The 19293-nt window shown below is 44.9% G+C and overlaps 1 protein-coding gene across 2 annotated transcripts in view; it reads left to right on the top strand.

The window, feature by feature from the left end:
* Positions 1–18433, top strand: part of LOC311115236 (E3 ubiquitin-protein ligase RING2-like) — a 139881-nt gene extending 121448 nt beyond the window's left edge. For both annotated transcript variants that reach the window (XM_084190431.1, XM_084190432.1), the window contains 5 exons: positions 1131–1346; positions 1597–1696; positions 2419–2594; positions 3291–3480; positions 12559–18433. In XM_084190431.1, the coding sequence (XP_084046557.1) occupies positions 1131–1346; positions 1597–1696; positions 2419–2594; positions 3291–3480; positions 12559–12660 (784 nt within the window). In that variant the 3' untranslated portion in view covers positions 12661–18433. The remainder of the gene's footprint in view (positions 1–1130; positions 1347–1596; positions 1697–2418; positions 2595–3290; positions 3481–12558) is intronic.
* Positions 18434–19293: the final 860 nt, after the last annotated feature.

Here is a 19293-nt window from a genome sequence, read left to right as displayed (position 1 = left end):
AACAACACCACCACATGCCGCAACAACACCACCACATGCCGCAACAACACCACCACATGCCGCAACAACACCACCACATGCCGCAACAACACCACCACATGCCGCAACAACACCACCACATGCCGCAACAACACCACCACATGCCGCAACACCACCACCACATGCCGCAACACCACCACCACATGCCGCAACACCACCACCACATGCCGCAACAACACCACCACATGCCGCAACAACACCACCACATGCCACTGTTGACACAATAACAACACCACCACATGCCACTGTTGACACAATAACAACACCACCACATGCCACTGTTGACACAATAACAACACCACCACATGCCACTGTTGACACAATTCTCTATTAGTTTTCTCTGACACTGATTACCCAGTGTCTGTGTCGATGACCCCAGTGTCTGTGTACGACCCCAGTGTCTGTGTACGACCCCAGTGTCTGTGTCGATGACCCCAGTGTCTGTGTCGATGACCCCAGTGTCTGTGTGGACGACCCCAGTGTCTGTGTCGACGACCCCAGTGTCTGTGTCGACGACCCCAGTGTCTGTGTCGACGACCCCAGTGTCTGTGTCGACGACCCCAGTGTCTGTGTACGACCCCAGTGTCTGTGTACGACCCCAGTGTCTGTGTCGATTGCCAAGTGTCTGTGTATTGCATTTATCAATGTCTACTAACCGTATCAAACGTCATGATCAACTGCTGATCACTTTAGTGACACAGGACATAATTACCTCAAGTTCTAACCTTGTTTCTCTCTCTGTCTCTCTGTGTGTGTTCGTTCTACCCAGCAACAAGGAATGCCCTACGTGCTAACTCTCTGTCTGTTCTACCCAGCAACAAGGAATGCCCTACGTGCTAACTCTCTGTCTGTTCTACCTAGCAACAAGGAATGCCCTACGTGCTAACTCTCTGTCTGTTCTACCTAGCAACAAGGAATGCCCTACGTGCTAACTCTCTGTCTGTTCTACCCAGCAACAAGGAATGCCCTACGTGCTAACTCTCTGTCTGTTCTACCCAGCAACAAGGAATGCCCTACGTGCTAACTCTCTGTCTGTTCTACCTAGCAACAAGGAATGCCCTACGTGCTAACTCTCTGTCTGTTCTACCCAGCAACAAGGAATGCCCTACGTGCAGAAAGAAGCTGGTGTCTAAACGATCCCTGCGGCCGGACCCTAACTTCGACGCCCTCATCAGTAAGATCTACCCCAGCAGAGATGAGTACGAGGCCCATCAGGAGAGGGTTCTGGCCCGCATCTCCAAACACAACAACCAGCAGGCCCTGTCCCACAGCATCGAGGAGGGCCTCAAGATACAGGCCAAGAACAGGTACTGTACCCTGACCCCTGACCTTTAACCCCTAATCCTGGCCCACAACATTGAAGAGGGCCTTCGATACAGGCCATGACTGTACTGCTAATCTTATCTCTATTTTCCCATTCAGGTGTCTCACCTCACCAATGTCAGAACAACTTACCCTGTGAATATGGTCAAATTAAATGTTACTTTATATAATGGAATTTAAATCATCTGACCTCTCTCTGCTCTTCCTTCCTCCCACCACTGGGTGTCACTCCAGGCTGCAGCGGGGGAAGAAGCACCAGCTGGAGAACGGGAGCGGGGCGGAGGACAACGGCGATTCCTCCCACTGCAGCAACGTCTCCGTCCACTCCAACCAGGTATTAGCACACCTTCATTCCCATGCAAGGTTGCAGAATTCCAGTAACATCCCCAAAATCCCGGTATGGGAAATTCCCGGTATCAGAAAAATAAAGCAGGAAATCCGGATTCCTCCAACCAGGATTTATTGAAAACCCGACTGGATTTGTGCAATCGTTTTCCCATGTCTATCAAATACCTAAACACAATCAGTAAAGTTGAGCTGTGTTAGTACATGTGTATTATGTATGTGGCTCTACGAGATGTGTATGACATGGGATGGGTAACGTGCAGGGTATTATTAACGGATTGTGTAGATGGGATGGGTAAGGTTTATTGTAAAGCAGGGGTGTAAATGTGTTATTGTAAAGCAGGGGTATAAATGTGTTATTGTAAAGCAGGGGTATAAATGTGTTATTGTAAAGCAGGGGTATAAATGTGTTATTGTAAATCAGGGGTATAAATGTGTTATTGTAAAGCAGGGGTATAAATGTGTTATTGTAAAGCAGGGGTATAAATGTGTTATTGTAAAGCAGGGGTATAAATGTGTTATTGTAAAGCAGGGGTATAAATGCATTCAAATGTACATTTTGTTGAGTAAATGACACCAGGAATTTTACAGCAGGATAGCCAGTCAGTGTCTTTTCCTCGTTAAAGCATCTTATCGCTTTAACATTTTATCCCCATGGTTGTATTCGGCGCATCTTTTTCCCCCAATAAATCAATCATTCAATCAAACCAGGAGGCGGGGCCGAGCATCAAGCGTACCAAGACATCAGATGACTCTGGTCTGGACATGGATAATGCTACAGAGAACGGAGGAGGAGGAGACCTGGCGATGGACGGGGCCAGCGAGATAGAGCTGGTGTTCTGCCCTCACCCTACGCTCATGGACAAGGAGGACACCGTGCAGACCAGGTGGGGAACTGAGGCTGAGTGGGATACAGGATGGATGGATGGATGGATGGATGGATGGATGGATAGATGGTTTGTTCCAGATACACAAATTGCACAATATTAAAGCTGCAATATGTACATTTTTGGGCGATTCGACCAAATTCTAACTGAAAGGATGTCTAGGAAGCGGTAGATCTGTTCTATGTGCTCTATTTCTATGGTTCCCGTTCTTAAGTTTTGCTTTTGCATCTTTTACTTTCGGTTTTCTACACCAGCTTCAAACAGCTGAAAATATAATATTGTTGGTTATGGAAAATATATTTCACAGCGGCTTAGATGGTGCAACGATTCTCTACACTATACTTGGTTGTTCTGTCACATAAACTGAAATTAGGCGAACTATTTAGAATTTTAGCAACCAGGAAACGGCGGAGCGATTTCTGCATAGTGCAGCTTTAAATCTTCCCAATGACTGGAGTAGTGTTGATCTTCTAATCTGCATAGGCATGTGTATTTGAAGCCTGTCTGTGAAAAACTGTGAGACTGTACCTGTGGACGTTTGGAAAGGATTCAAGACCAAGTTTAGATGGGGAAAGTTTAGTTGGGGAAAGTTTAGATGGTGAAAGTGTGTGTATATCTTTCTAAACCTCAGGTAATGTGTTGAGTTAGTGCCCAGGTTCATCAAGAAGTCTACTAATGCTAGTGTGTGTGTGGCAGTGTTGAGTTTGTTCCCAGGTACATCAAGACGTCAGGTAACGCCACAGTGGACCACCTGTCCAAGTACCTGGCGGTACGTCTGGCCCTGGAGGAACTGAGGAAGAATGGAGAGGCCAGCCCAATCAATGTAGACGCTGCCTCCGAGAAACAATACACCATCTACATCCCTACAGCCAACGGCCAGTTCACGGTAATAATACAATATATTACTACTACAACAAGAAAATAATTCCAGAAATGTATCATTAATGTGCAATTCATCTATAGGGTACATTTAGATTTTTCTTTCATTATTTTAGGCTATCTGAGGTTAAGGCCAAGCTTTAGGGCCTAACTTTACGCTTTAGGGCCTAACTTTACGCTTTAGGGCCTAACTTTACGCTTTAGGGCCTAACTTTACGCTTTAGGGCCTAACTTTACGCTTTAGGGCCTAACTTTACGCTTTAGGGCCTAACTTTACGCGTGCCAAATAGCCTACTCTTCAAACGCTTTTGGGAACGACCAGAAAACGTTAATATTGATCGAAAAAGTTATATGTCGGATTTTAATGAAATAAGAAAAATCAGAGAAATGGAGAGTTGAAAATAAAGAGAAGGGAGGTCCAGAACAGTCATCTAATGTTATAGAATGGAGGTCCAGAACAGTCATCTAATGTTATAGAATGGAGGTCCAGAACAGTCATCTAATGTTATAGAATGGAGGTCCAGAACAGTCATCTAATGTTATAGAATGGAGGTCCAGAACAGTCATCTAATGTTATAGAATGGAGGTCCAGAACAGTCATCTAATGTTATAGAATGGAGGTCCAGAACAGTCATCTAATGTTATAGAATGGAGGTCCAGAACAGTCATCTAATGTTTAGGAAAGATTAGGTGAAGTGGTAAAAGAGGATGCTAGCAGTGCTGCTGTGTTATGTGTGATGATAACCATCATGGGCTGTGCCACTAGAGATCCTGGTTCGAATCCAGGCTCTGTCGTAGCCGGCCGTGACAATTGGCCCAGTGTCGTCCAGGGTAGGGGAGGGAACGGCCGGCAGGGATGTAGCTCAGTTGGTAGAGCATGGCGTTTGCAACGCCAGGGTTGTGGGTTCGTTTCCCACGGGGGCCAGTATAAAAAATAAAAAAATAATGTATGCACTCATGTAAGTCGCTCTGGATAAGAGCGTCTGCTAAATGACTAAAATGTAAATAGGCACACACTCTAATCTCTCTGGTCACCCAGGTGACCTTTAGTCTAGTGTTTCTAATCACTCTGGTCACCCAGGTGACCTTTAGTCTAGTGTTTCTAATCACTCTGGTCACCCAGGTGACCTTTAGTCTAGTGTTGTTTCTAATCACTCTGGTCACCCAGGTGACCTTTAGTCTAGTGTTGTTTCTAATCACTCTGGTCACCCAGGTGACCTTTAGTCTAGTGTTTCTAATCACTCTGGTCACCCAGGTGACCTTTAGTCTAGTGTTGTTTCTAATCTCTCTGGTCACCCAGGTGACCTTTAGTCTAGTGTTTCTAATCACTCTGGTCACCCAGGTGACCTTTAGTCTAGTGTTTCTAATCACTCTGGTCACCCAGGTGACCTTTAGTCTAGTGTTTCTAATCACTCTGGTCACCCAGGTGACCTTTTAGTCTAGTGTTGTTTCTAATCACTCTGGTCACCCAGGTGACCTTTAGTCTAGTGTTTCTAATCACTCTGGTCACCCAGGTGACCTTTAGTCTAGTGTTGTTTCTAATCTCTCTGGTCACCCAGGTGACCTTTAGTCTAGTGTTTCTAATCACTCTGGTCACCCAGGTGACCTTTAGTCTAGTGTTTCTAATCACTCTGGTCACCCAGGTGACCTTTAGTCTAGTGTTTCTAATCACTCTGGTCACCCAGGTGACCTTTTAGTCTAGTGTTGTTTCTAATCACTCTGGTCACCCAGGTGACCTTTAGTCTAGTGTTGTTTCTAATCACTCTGGTCACCCAGGTGACCTTTAGTCTAGTGTTTCTAATCACTCTGGTCACCCAGGTGACCTTTAGTCAAGTGTTGTTTCTAATCACTCTGGTCACCCAGGTGACCTTTAGTCTAGTGTTTCTAATCACTCTGGTCACCCAGGTGACCTTTAGTCTAGTGTTTCTAATCACTCTGGTCACCCAGGTGACCTTTAGTCTAGTGTTTCTAATCTCTCTGGTCACCCAGGTGACCTTTAGTCTAGTGTTTCTAATCTCTGGTCACCCAGGTGACCTTTAGTCTAGTGTTTCTAATCACTCTGGTCACCCAGGTGACATTTAGTCTAGTGTTGTTTCTAATCTCTCTGGTCACCCAGGTGACCTTTAGTCTAGTGTTTCTAATCACTCTGGTCACCCAGGTGACCTTTAGTCTAGTGTTTCTAATCACTCTGGTCACCCAGGTGACCTTTAGTCTAGTGTTTCTAATCTCTGGTCACCCAGGTGACCTTTAGTCTAGTGTTTCTAATCACTCTGGTCACCCAGGTGACCTTTTAGTCTAGTGTTGTTTCTAATCACTCTGGTCACCCAGGTGACCTTTAGTCTAGTGTTGTTTCTAATCACTCTGGTCACCCAGGTGACCTTTAGTCTAGTGTTTCTAATCACTCTGGTCACCCAGGTGACCTTTAGTCTAGTGTTTCTAATCACTCTGGTCACCCAGGTGACCTTTAGTCTAGTGTTTCTAATCTCTGGTCACCCAGGTGACCTTTAGTCTAGTGTTTCTAATCACTCTGGTCACCCAGGTGACATTTAGTCTAGTGTTGTTTCTAATCTCTCTGGTCACCCAGGTGACCTTTAGTCTAGTGTTTCTAATCACTCTGGTCACCCAGGTGACCTTTAGTCTAGTGTTTCTAATCACTCTGGTCACCCAGGTGACCTTTAGTCTAGTGTTGTTTCTAATCTCTCTGGTCACCCAGGTGACCTTTAGTCTAGTGTTTCTAATCACTCTGGTCACCCAGGTGACCTTTAGTCTAGTGTTTCTAATCACTCTGGTCACCCAGGTGACCTTTAGTCTAGTGTTTCTAATCACTCTGGTCACCCAGGTGACATTTAGTCTAGTGTTGTTTCTAATCTCTCTGGTCACCCAGGTGACCTTTAGTCTAGTGTTTCTAATCACTCTGGTCACCCAGGTGACCTTTAGTCTAGTGTTTCTAATCACTCTGGTCACCCAGGTGACCTTTAGTCTAGTGTTTCTAATCACTCTGGTCACCCAGGTGACCTTTTAGTCTAGTGTTGTTTCTAATCGCTCTGGTCACCCAGGTGACCTTTAGTCTAGTGTTGTTTCTAATCACTCTGGTCACCCAGGTGACCTTTAGTCTAGTGTTTCTAATCACTCTGGTCACCCAGGTGACCTTTAGTCTAGTGTTTCTAATCACTCTGGTCACCCAGGTGACCTTTAGTCTAGTGTTTCTAATCACTCTGGTCACCCAGGTGACCTTTAGTCTAGTGTTGTTTCTAATCACTCTGGTCACCCAGGTGACCTTTAGTCTAGTGTTTCTAATCTCTGGTCACCCAGGTGACCTTTAGTCTAGTGTTTCTAATCACTCTGGTCACCCAGGTGACCTTTAGTCTAGTGTTGTTTCTAATCACTCTGGTCACCCAGGTGACCTTTAGTCTAGTGTTGTTTCTAATCTCTCTGGTCACCCAGGTGACCTTTAGTGTAGTGTTTCTAATCACTCTGGTCACCCAGGTGACCTTTAGTCTAGTGTTTCTAATCACTCTGGTCACCCAGGTGACCTTTTAGTCTAGTGTTGTTTCTAATCACTCTGGTCACCCAGGTGACCTTTAGTCTAGTGTTGTTTCTAATCACTCTGGTCACCCAGGTGACCTTTAGTCTAGTGTTTCTAATCACTCTGGTCACCCAGGTGACCTTTAGTCTAGTGTTTCTAATCACTCTGGTCACCCAGGTGACCTTTAGTCTAGTGTTTCTAATCACTCTGGTCACCCAGGTGACCTTTTAGTCTAGTGTTGTTTCTAATCACTCTGGTCACCCAGGTGACCTTTAGTCTAGTGTTGTTTCTAATCACTCTGGTCACCCAGGTGACCTTTAGTCTAGTGTTTCTAATCACTCTGGTCACCCAGGTGACCTTTAGTCAAGTGTTGTTTCTAATCACTCTGGTCACCCAGGTGACCTTTAGTCTAGTGTTTCTAATCACTCTGGTCACCCAGGTGACCTTTAGTCTAGTGTTTCTAATCACTCTGGTCACCCAGGTGACCTTTAGTCTAGTGTTTCTAATCACTCTGGTCACCCAGGTGACCTTTAGTCTAGTGTTGTTTCTAATCACTCTGGTCACCCAGGTGACCTTTAGTCTAGTGTTTCTAATCACTCTGGTCACCCAGGTGACATTTAGTCTAGTGTTGTTTCTAATCTCTCTGGTCACCCAGGTGACCTTTAGTCTAGTGTTTCTAATCACTCTGGTCACCCAGGTGACCTTTAGTCTAGTGTTTCTAATCACTCTGGTCACCCAGGTGACCTTTAGTCTAGTGTTTCTAATCACTCTGGTCACCCAGGTGACCTTTTAGTCTAGTGTTGTTTCTAATCGCTCTGGTCACCCAGGTGACCTTTAGTCTAGTGTTGTTTCTAATCACTCTGGTCACCCAGGTGACCTTTAGTCTAGTGTTTCTAATCACTCTGGTCACCCAGGTGACCTTTAGTCTAGTGTTTCTAATCACTCTGGTCACCCAGGTGACCTTTAGTCTAGTGTTTCTAATCACTCTGGTCACCCAGGTGACCTTTAGTCTAGTGTTTCTAATCACTCTGGTCACCCAGGTGACCTTTAGTCTAGTGTTGTTTCTAATCACTCTGGTCACCCAGGTGACCTTTAGTCTAGTGTTTCTAATCTCTGGTCACCCAGGTGACCTTTAGTCTAGTGTTTCTAATCACTCTGGTCACCCAGGTGACCTTTAGTCTAGTGTTGTTTCTAATCACTCTGGTCACCCAGGTGACCTTTAGTCTAGTGTTGTTTCTAATCTCTCTGGTCACCCAGGTGACCTTTAGTGTAGTGTTTCTAATCACTCTGGTCACCCAGGTGACCTTTAGTCTAGTGTTTCTAATCACTCTGGTCACCCAGGTGACCTTTTAGTCTAGTGTTGTTTCTAATCACTCTGGTCACCCAGGTGACCTTTAGTCTAGTGTTGTTTCTAATCACTCTGGTCACCCAGGTGACCTTTAGTCTAGTGTTTCTAATCACTCTGGTCACCCAGGTGACCTTTAGTCTAGTGTTTCTAATCACTCTGGTCACCCAGGTGACCTTTAGTCTAGTGTTTCTAATCACTCTGGTCACCCAGGTGACCTTTTAGTCTAGTGTTGTTTCTAATCACTCTGGTCACCCAGGTGACCTTTAGTCTAGTGTTGTTTCTAATCACTCTGGTCACCCAGGTGACCTTTAGTCTAGTGTTTCTAATCACTCTGGTCACCCAGGTGACCTTTAGTCAAGTGTTGTTTCTAATCACTCTGGTCACCCAGGTGACCTTTAGTCTAGTGTTTCTAATCACTCTGGTCACCCAGGTGACCTTTTAGTCTAGTGTTGTTTCTAATCGCTCTGGTCACCCAGGTGACCTTTAGTCTAGTGTTGTTTCTAATCACTCTGGTCACCCAGGTGACCTTTAGTCTAGTGTTTCTAATCACTCTGGTCACCCAGGTGACCTTTAGTCTAGTGTTTCTAATCACTCTGGTCACCCAGGTGACCTTTAGTCTAGTGTTTCTAATCACTCTGGTCACCCAGGTGACCTTTAGTCTAGTGTTGTTTCTAATCACTCTGGTCACCCAGGTGACCTTTAGTCTAGTGTTTCTAATCTCTGGTCACCCAGGTGACCTTTAGTCTAGTGTTTCTAATCACTCTGGTCACCCAGGTGACCTTTAGTCTAGTGTTGTTTCTAATCACTCTGGTCACCCAGGTGACCTTTAGTCTAGTGTTGTTTCTAATCTCTCTGGTCACCCAGGTGACCTTTAGTGTAGTGTTTCTAATCACTCTGGTCACCCAGGTGACCTTTAGTCTAGTGTTTCTAATCACTCTGGTCACCCAGGTGACCTTTTAGTCTAGTGTTGTTTCTAATCACTCTGGTCACCCAGGTGACCTTTAGTCTAGTGTTGTTTCTAATCACTCTGGTCACCCAGGTGACCTTTAGTCTAGTGTTTCTAATCACTCTGGTCACCCAGGTGACCTTTAGTCTAGTGTTTCTAATCACTCTGGTCACCCAGGTGACCTTTAGTCTAGTGTTTCTAATCACTCTGGTCACCCAGGTGACCTTTTAGTCTAGTGTTGTTTCTAATCACTCTGGTCACCCAGGTGACCTTTAGTCTAGTGTTGTTTCTAATCACTCTGGTCACCCAGGTGACCTTTAGTCTAGTGTTTCTAATCACTCTGGTCACCCAGGTGACCTTTAGTCAAGTGTTGTTTCTAATCACTCTGGTCACCCAGGTGACCTTTAGTCTAGTGTTTCTAATCACTCTGGTCACCCAGGTGACCTTTAGTCTAGTGTTTCTAATCACTCTGGTCACCCAGGTGACCTTTAGTCTAGTGTTTCTAATCACTCTGGTCACCCAGGTGACCTTTAGTCTAGTGTTGTTTCTAATCACTCTGGTCACCCAGGTGACCTTTAGTCTAGTGTTTCTAATCACTCTGGTCACCCAGGTGACCTTTAGTCAAGTGTTGTTTCTAATCACTCTGGTCACCCAGGTGACCTTTAGTCTAGTGTTTCTAATCACTCTGGTCACCCAGGTGACCTTTAGTCTAGTGTTTCTAATCACTCTGGTCACCCAGGTGACCTTTAGTCTAGTGTTTCTAATCTCTCTGGTCACCCAGGTGACCTTTAGTCTAGTGTTTCTAATCTCTGGTCACCCAGGTGACCTTTAGTCTAGTGTTTCTAATCACTCTGGTCACCCAGGTGACATTTAGTCTAGTGTTTCTAATCACTCTGGTCACCCAGGTGACATTTAGTCTAGTGTTGTTTCTAATCTCTCTGGTCACCCAGGTGACCTTTAGTCTAGTGTTTCTAATCACTCTGGTCACCCAGGTGACCTTTAGTCTAGTGTTTCTAATCACTCTGGTCACCCAGGTGACCTTTAGTCTAGTGTTTCTAATCACTCTGGTCACCCAGGTGACCTTTTAGTCTAGTGTTGTTTCTAATCACTCTGGTCACCCAGGTGACCTTTAGTCTAGTGTTGTTTCTAATCACTCTGGTCACCCAGGTGACCTTTAGTCTAGTGTTTCTAATCACTCTGGTCACCCAGGTGACCTTTAGTCTAGTGTTTCTAATCACTCTGGTCACCCAGGTGACCTTTAGTCTAGTGTTTCTAATCACTCTGGTCACCCAGGTGACCTTTAGTCTAGTGTTTCTAATCACTCTGGTCACCCAGGTGACCTTTAGTCTAGTGTTTCTAATCACTCTGGTCACCCAGGTGACCTTTAGTCTAGTGTTGTTTCTAATCACTCTGGTCACCCAGGTGACCTTTAGTCTAGTGTTTCTAATCTCTGGTCACCCAGGTGACCTTTAGTCTAGTGTTTCTAATCACTCTGGTCACCCAGGTGACCTTTAGTCTAGTGTTTCTAATCACTCTGGTCACCCAGGTGACCTTTAGTCTAGTGTTGTTTCTAATCTCTCTGGTCACCCAGGTGACCTTTAGTGTAGTGTTTCTAATCACTCTGGTCACCCAGGTGACCTTTAGTCTAGTGTTTCTAATCACTCTGGTCACCCAGGTGACCTTTAGTCTAGTGTTTCTAATCACTCTGGTCACCCAGGTGACATTTAGTCTAGTGTTGTTTCTAATCTCTCTGGTCACCCAGGTGACCTTTAGTCTAGTGTTTCTAATCACTCTGGTCACCCAGGTGACCTTTAGTCTAGTGTTTCTAATCACTCTGGTCACCCAGGTGACCTTTAGTCTAGTGTTTCTAATCACTCTGGTCAACCAGGTGACCTTTTAGTCTAGTGTTGTTTCTAATCGCTCTGGTCACCCAGGTGACCTTTAGTCTAGTGTTGTTTCTAATCACTCTGGTCACCCAGGTGACCTTTAGTCTAGTGTTTCTAATCACTCTGGTCACCCAGGTGACCTTTAGTCTAGTGTTTCTAATCACTGGTCACCCAGGTGACCTTTAGTCTAGTGTTTCTAATCACTCTGGTCACCCAGGTGACCTTTAGTCTAGTGTTTCTAATCACTCTGGTCACCCAGGTGACCTTTAGTCTAGTGTTGTTTCTAATCACTCTGGTCACCCAGGTGACCTTTAGTCTAGTGTTTCTAATCTCTGGTCACCCAGGTGACCTTTAGTCTAGTGTTGTTTCTAATCACTCTGGTCACCCAGGTGACCTTTAGTCTAGTGTTGTTTCTAATCTCTCTGGTCACCCAGGTGACCTTTAGTGTAGTGTTTCTAATCACTCTGGTCACCCAGGTGACCTTTAGTCTAGTGTTTCTAATCACTCTGGTCACCCAGGTGACCTTTTAGTCTAGTGTTGTTTCTAATCACTCTGGTCACCCAGGTGACCTTTAGTCTAGTGTTGTTTCTAATCACTCTGGTCACCCAGGTGACCTTTAGTCTAGTGTTTCTAATCACTCTGGTCACCCAGGTGACCTTTAGTCTAGTGTTTCTAATCACTCTGGTCACCCAGGTGACCTTTAGTCTAGTGTTTCTAATCACTCTGGTCACCCAGGTGACCTTTTAGTCTAGTGTTGTTTCTAATCACTCTGGTCACCCAGGTGACCTTTAGTCTAGTGTTGTTTCTAATCACTCTGGTCACCCAGGTGACCTTTAGTCTAGTGTTTCTAATCACTCTGGTCACCCAGGTGACCTTTAGTCAAGTGTTGTTTCTAATCACTCTGGTCACCCAGGTGACCTTTAGTCTAGTGTTTCTAATCACTCTGGTCACCCAGGTGACCTTTAGTCTAGTGTTTCTAATCACTCTGGTCACCCAGGTGACCTTTAGTCTAGTGTTTCTAATCTCTCTGGTCACCCAGGTGACCTTTAGTCTAGTGTTTCTAATCACTCTGGTCACCCAGGTGACCTTTAGTCTAGTGTTTCTAATCACTCTGGTCACCCAGGTGACCTTTAGTCTAGTGTTTCTAATCACTCTGGTCACCCAGGTGACCTTTAGTCTAATGTTGTTTCTAAACACTCTGGTCACCCAGGTGACCTTTAGTCTAGTGTTTCTAATCACTCTGGTCACCCAGGTGACCTTTAGTCTAATGTTGTTTCTAAACACTCTGGTCACCCAGGTGACCTTTAGTCTAGTGTTGTTTCTAAACACTCTGGTCTGAAGGACGATCAATCAGTCAATGCTCTCTGTCGGTCCTCTAGGTGCTGAACGGGTCTTTCTCTCTGGAGCTTGTCAGTGAGAAGTACTGGAAGGTCAACAAGCCCATGGAGCTGTACTTCGCCCCCACAAAGGAGCACAAGTAGACCACCTGGAGTACCATTTGGGACACAGACCTGGACAAGACCTGCCAGGAGGACGAGACCTGCCAGGAGGACGAGACCTGCCAGGAGGAGGAGTCTAATGGAGACTATGGACTGATCCCCCCCCCCTCTACATCTCTCTGATCTCTACATCTCTCTCTCTCTGATCTCTACATCTCCCTCTCTCTGATCTCTCTCTCTGATATCTACATCTCTCTCTGATCTCTCTCTCTGATATCTACATCTCTCTCTGATCTCTCTCTCTGATATCTACATCTCTCTCTCTCTGATCTCTACATCTCCCTCTCTCTGATCTCTCTCTGATCTCTACATCTCTCTCTCTCTCTGATCTCTACATCTCTCTCTCTCTGATATCTACATCTCCCTCTCTGATCTCTACATCTCTCTCTCTCTGATATCTACATCTCTCTCTCTCTGATCTCTACATCTCTCTCTCTCTGATCTCTACATCTCTCTCTCTCTGATCTCTACATCTCTCTCTCTCTGATATCTACATCTCTCTCTCTCTGATATCTACATCTCTCCCTCTCTGATCTCTACATCTCTCTCTCTCTGATATCTACATCTCTCTCTCTCTGATCTCTACATCTCTCTCTCTCTGATCTCTACATCTCTCTCTCTCTGATATCTACATCTCTCTCTCTCTGATATCTACATCTCTCCCTCTCTGATCTCTACATCTCTCTCTCTCTGATCTCTACATCTCTCTCTCTCTGATATCTACATCTCTCTCTCTCTGATATCTACATCTCTCCCTCTCTGATATCTACATCTCTCTCTCTCTGATCTCTACATCTCTCTCTGATCTCTACATCTCTCTCTCTCTGATCTCTCTCTCTCTGATCTCTACATCTCCCTCTCTGATCTCCACATCTCTCTCTCTCTGATCTCTACATCTCTCTCTCTCTGATCTCTACATCTCTCTCTCTCTGATCTCTACATCTCCCTCTGATCTCTACATCTCTCTCCCTCTGATCTCTACATCTCTCTCTCTCTGATCTCTACATTTCTCTCTCTCTGATCTCTACATCTCCCTCTGATCTCTACATCTCCCTCTGATCTCTACATCTCTCTCTCTCTGATCTCTACATCTCTCTCTCTCTGATCTCTACATCTCCCTCTCTGATCTCTACATCTCTCTCTCTGATCTCTCTCTCTCTGATCTCCCTCTCTCTGATCTCTATATCTCTCTCTGATCTCTCTCTCTCTGATCTCTACATCTCCCTCTGATCTCTACATCTCCCTCTCTGATCTCTCTCTCTCTGATCTCTACATCTCTCTCTCTCTGATCTCTACATCTCTCTCTGATCTCTACATCTCTCCCTCTCTGATCTCTCTCTCTCTGATCTCTACATCTCCCTCTGATCTCTACATCTCCCTCTCTGATCTCTCTCTCTGATCTCTACATCTCTCTCTCTGATATCTACATCTCTCTCTCTCTGATCTCTACATCTCTCTCTCTCTGATATCTACATCTCTCCCTCTCTGATCTCTACATCTCTCTCTCTCTGATATCTACATCTCTCTCTCTCTGATCTCTACATCTCTCTCTCTCTGATCTCTACATCTCTCTCTCTCTGATCTCTACATCTCTCTCTCTCTGATATCTACATCTCTCTCTCTCTGATATCTACATCTCTCCCTCTCTGATCTCTACATCTCTCTCTCTCTGATATCTACATCTCTCTCTCTCTGATCTCTACATCTCTCCCTCTCTGATCTCTACATCTCTCTCTCTCTGATATCTACATCTCTCTCTCTCTGATCTCTACATCTCTCTCTCTCTGATCTCTACATCTCTCTCTCTGATCTCTACATCTCTCTCTGATCTCTACATCTCTCTCTCTCTGATCTCTCTCTCTCTGATCTCTACATCTCCCTCTCTGATCTCCACATCTCTCTCTCTCTGATCTCTACATCTCTCTCTCTCTGATCTCTACATCTCTCTCTCTCTGATCTCTACATCTCCCTCTCTGATCTCTACATCTCTCTCTCTGATCTCTCTCTCTCTGATCTCCCTCTCTCTGATCTCTATCTCTCTCTGATCTCTCTCTCTCTCTGATCTCTACATCTCCCTCTGATCTCTACATCTCCCTCTCTGATCTCTCTCTCTCTGATCTCTACATCTCTCTCTCTCTGATCTCTACATCTCTCTCTGATCTCTACATCTCTCCCTCTCTGATCTCTCTCTCTCTGATATCTACATCTCTCCCTCTCTGATCTCTACATCTCTCTCTCTCTGATCTCTACATCTCTCCCTCTCTGATCTCTACATCTCTCTCTCTCTGATATCTACATCTCTCTCTCTCTGATCTCTACATCTCTCTCTCTCTGATCTCTACATCTCTCTCTCTGATCTCTACATCTCTCTCTGATCTCTACATCTCTCTCTCTCTGATCTCTCTCTCTCTGATCTCTACATCTCCCTCTCTGATCTCCACATCTCTCTCTCTCTGATCTCTACATCTCTCTCTCTCTGATCTCTACATCTCTCTCTCTCTGATCTCTACATCTCCCTCTCTGATCTCTACATCTCTCTCTCTGATCTCTCTCTCTCTGATCTCTATATCTCTCTCTGATCTCTCTCTCTCTCTGATCTCTACATCTCCCTCTGATCTCTACATCTCCCTCTCTGATCTCTCTCTCTCTGATCTCTACATCTCTCTCTCTCTGATCTCTACATCTCTCTCTGATCTCTACATCTCTCCCTCTCTGATCTCTCTCTCTCTGATATCTACATCTCTCCCTCTCTGATCTCTACATCTCTCTCTCTCTGATATCTACATCTCTCTCTCTCTGATCTCTACATCTCTCCCTCTCTGATCTCTACATCTCTCTCTCTCTGATATCTACATCTCTCTCTCTCTGATCTCTACATCTCTCTCTCTCTGATCTCTACATCTCCCTCTCTCTGATCTCTCTCTCTGATCTCTCTCTCTCTGATCTCTCTCTCTCTGATCTCTCTCTCTCTGATCTCTACATCTCTCTCTCTCTGATATCTACATCTCCCTCTGATCTCTCTCTCTGATCTCTACATCTCTCTCTCTGATCTCTACATCTCCCTCTGATCTCTACATCTCTCTCTCTCTGATCTCTACATCTCTCTCTCTCTGATCTCTACATCTCCCTCTGATCTCTCTCTGATCTCTACATCTCCCTCTGATCTCTACATCTCTCTCTCTCTGATCTCTACATCTCCCTCTGATCTCTCTCTCTGATCTCTACATCTCTCTCTCTCTGATCTCTACATCTCCCTCTGATCTCTCTCTCTGATCTCTACATCTCTCTCTCTCTGATCTCTACATCTCTCTCTCTGATCTCTACATCTCTCTCTCTCTGATCTCTACATCTCTCTCTCTCTGATCTCTACATCTCTCTCTCTCTCTGATCTCTACATCTCTCTCTCTCTGATCTCTACATCTCTCTCTCTCTGATCTCTACATCTCTCTCTCTCTGATCTCTACATCTCTCTCTCTCTGATCTCTACATCTCTCTCTCTCTGATCTCTACATCTCTCTCTCTCTGATCTCTACATCTCCCTCTGATCTCTCTCTCTGATCTCTACCTCTCTCTCTCTCTGATCTCTCTCTCTGATCTCTACATCTCTCTCTCTGATCTCTACATCTCCCTCTCTCTGATATCTACATCTCTCTCTCTGATCTCCACATCTCTCTCTCTCTGATCTCTACATCTCTCTCTCTCTGATCTCTACATCTCTCTCTCTCTGATCTCTCTCTCTCTGATCTCCACATCTCTCTCTCTCTGATCTCCACATCTCTCTCTCTCTGATCTCCACATCTCTCTCTCTCTGATCTCTACATCTCTCTCTCTGATCTCTACATCTCTCTCTCTCTGATCTCTCTCTCTCTGATCTCCACATCTCTCTCTCTCTGATCTCCACATCTCTCTCTCTCTGATCTCTACATCTCCCTCTCTCTGATCTCTATATCTCTCTCTGATCTCTACATCTCCCTCTCTCTCTCTGATCTCTCTCTCTGATCTCTCTCTGATCTCTCTCTCTGATCTCTCTCTCTGATCTCTCTCCGATCTCTCTCTCTGATCTCTATATCTCTCTCTCTCTGATCTCTACATCTCTCTCTTTAACCATGTCTGGTGTATATTAGTTGGTAACATGTTAGTATAGGGGGCCTAGATAAGGAAAACCTGACTCATCCACGAGCAAGGCATAACATCTTCATAAGCATTACTGGGGATGGAACTGCAGTAGCAAGGTACCAGGGTGGTGTTCAGTGGGGTGGTACCAGGGTGGTGTTCAGTGGGGTGGTACCAGGGTGGTGTTCAGTGGGGTGGTACCAGGGTGGTGTTCAGTGGGGTGGTACCAGGGTGGTGTTCAGTGGGGTGGTACCAGGGTGGTGTTCAGTGTTGCACCCTACTGAACACAGCCCTGATGTCGACCAGTGGTAGTTCAATTTCACACCACCTGACTAAACTCTGAGACTGGGTCACAAATGGCAGCTTATTCTCCATGTAGTGGACTGCTTTGACCACAGCCCTACAGACCCTGGTCTGAAGTAGTGCACTGCATATGGAAGAGGGTACCATTTGGGACGTCCTGAATGTATTACGACTTGCTGTCTGAAGGTGTTGTGACTAGCCTGTGGTCCTGTCAGATAGTCCCTGGTGTAGGGTCCTCTTACTGAGGTAGTGGTTCCAGGGTATACCTTCTACCAGCTCTGGATAACTGTGGCGACGTTGGATTGTCTTTTTGTATCTGGGGTACAGGGAGCTGGGTTGGGAACGGGACGGGTAGGAGGCTTTTGAAGATATATTACCATTGTGTACGTACGGAGGGCTTCTTGTTTTTTTGTTTTTTTAAAAATCTTTGTCGACTGACACCATGGGTTTGGAATATCAAGAAGCTTTGTTTTATATGAACCCATGATCCTGCTGTATCCGTTGACATAGGGTGTGTCTGAAATGGCTCCCTATATAGTGCAATACACAGGGCTCGGGTCAAAGGTAGTGCACTATATAGGGAAAAGAGTGCCATTTGGTACAGAACTTTTAATAATGTCGCTGTCACCTGACTGATCTGGTAGCCATGGCAAACATCTGATATGACCTAACGACATTCTATTAGTAACCTGAAGACAGACTTCATCTCATTATTACCCATCTCTCTCTCTAGTCTGGTTGGCTTTCGTACTGTTGTCCGAGAAATGGTTATCATTTACAGCAGGCTTGGGGGTCCCATTCCTCTTCAGTTCAGGAAGTGGAATGATCTCTGAACCTTCTCTCTCTGAGGAGGACTTCCTGTGTGCTGTGACATCTTTAAGCATCCAGTAGTGTATCATATACACTCATAGAAAACCATCAATTAACTTAGTAGGAATTCTATTGACCCCAACACTGCGTCACACTGACATTCTATTAGCTCAGTCTAGTTCAGTACAACATGGCGTAGTAACACCTTCGTTCATTCATCTCAACCACGGATTTATCACTAAGCTGTATGGGGGTAAACTCTCTGTGTACATAAACCAACCAGCTCTATTCATCCCCTGTGGAGGGACCCAAATCGTGTTTTCTCTCCAAAAATATTTCATAACGACGTTACGATGGAAGAAGCATTTACAATATACTTTTTAGAAGCATGTTTTTTTTTTGTTTTTTTTAGTTTGATAATATTATTTGCATAAATATCAGTTATTGTTTTTGTTTGGGAAAACTGCGAACTGCATTATATGTTTGGAAAATAAACAACAAAATGTGTGTAAAAACATGGAACCCAAGAGCCATGATATCTCAATGCTCCGGTGTGAAGTTTTCCCTTTAGGTACTGATCTAGGATCCGTTTCCTCTCCCCCAGTACTTCCCCCTAACCATTAGGTACTGATCTAGGATCCGTTTCCTCTCCCCCAGTACTTCCCCCTAACCATTAGGTACTGATCTAGGATCCGTTTCCTCTCCCCCAGTCCTTCCCCCTAACCATTAGGTACTGATCTAGGATCCGCCAATTAACAGCAACTTCGCACAGCCATTGAAGAGCAGTGGGACAACATTCCACAATCAACAGCCTGATTAACTCTATGCGAAGGAGATGTGTCGCGCTGCATGATGCACACCAAGTACTGACTGGTTTTCTGATTTTTTTAAAGGTATCTGTGATCTATAGATGCATATCTGTATTCCCAGTCATGTGAAATCCATAGATTAGGGCCTAATGAATTCATTTAAATTGACCGATTTCCTCATAAGAAATGTAACTCAGTAATATCTATGAAATTGTTGCATGTTTCGATCATATTTTTGTTCAGTGTAGAAACAGGTGAACAGTTTTGGAACACTGAGCCATTGACTGCCTGGCTGCACCAGGTGGCTGTGTTACGAGTGGGTTGCTTTTGACAATTCGCCCAGTTCAATGTAACATCAATAGGTTTAGGCTACTACATGATACTCACATTTTCCCTCTACCCATCATGAGGTTGCTACAACCTAGCCTATGAATTAAAGTTTACAACATAGGTGCACACAGGTCGAGAGAAAGATTTGAGATGACAGACAGTGACCCATTCAATACTGCCTTGCACACTCTCGCCTGTATCTAGCTGATCTAGGGTGTAATCACAAGCAGTTATACGCACCATCAGTGAT

The sequence above is a fragment of the Coregonus lavaretus genome (assembly GCF_964263955.1).
Source record: "Coregonus lavaretus genome assembly, contig: HAP1_SCAFFOLD_361, whole genome shotgun sequence".
In the NCBI taxonomy this organism is placed as follows: domain Eukaryota; kingdom Metazoa; phylum Chordata; class Actinopteri; order Salmoniformes; family Salmonidae; genus Coregonus; species Coregonus lavaretus.
The sequence above is the reverse complement of the archived record's forward strand: the minus strand, read 5'-3'. Positions and strand labels throughout refer to the sequence as shown.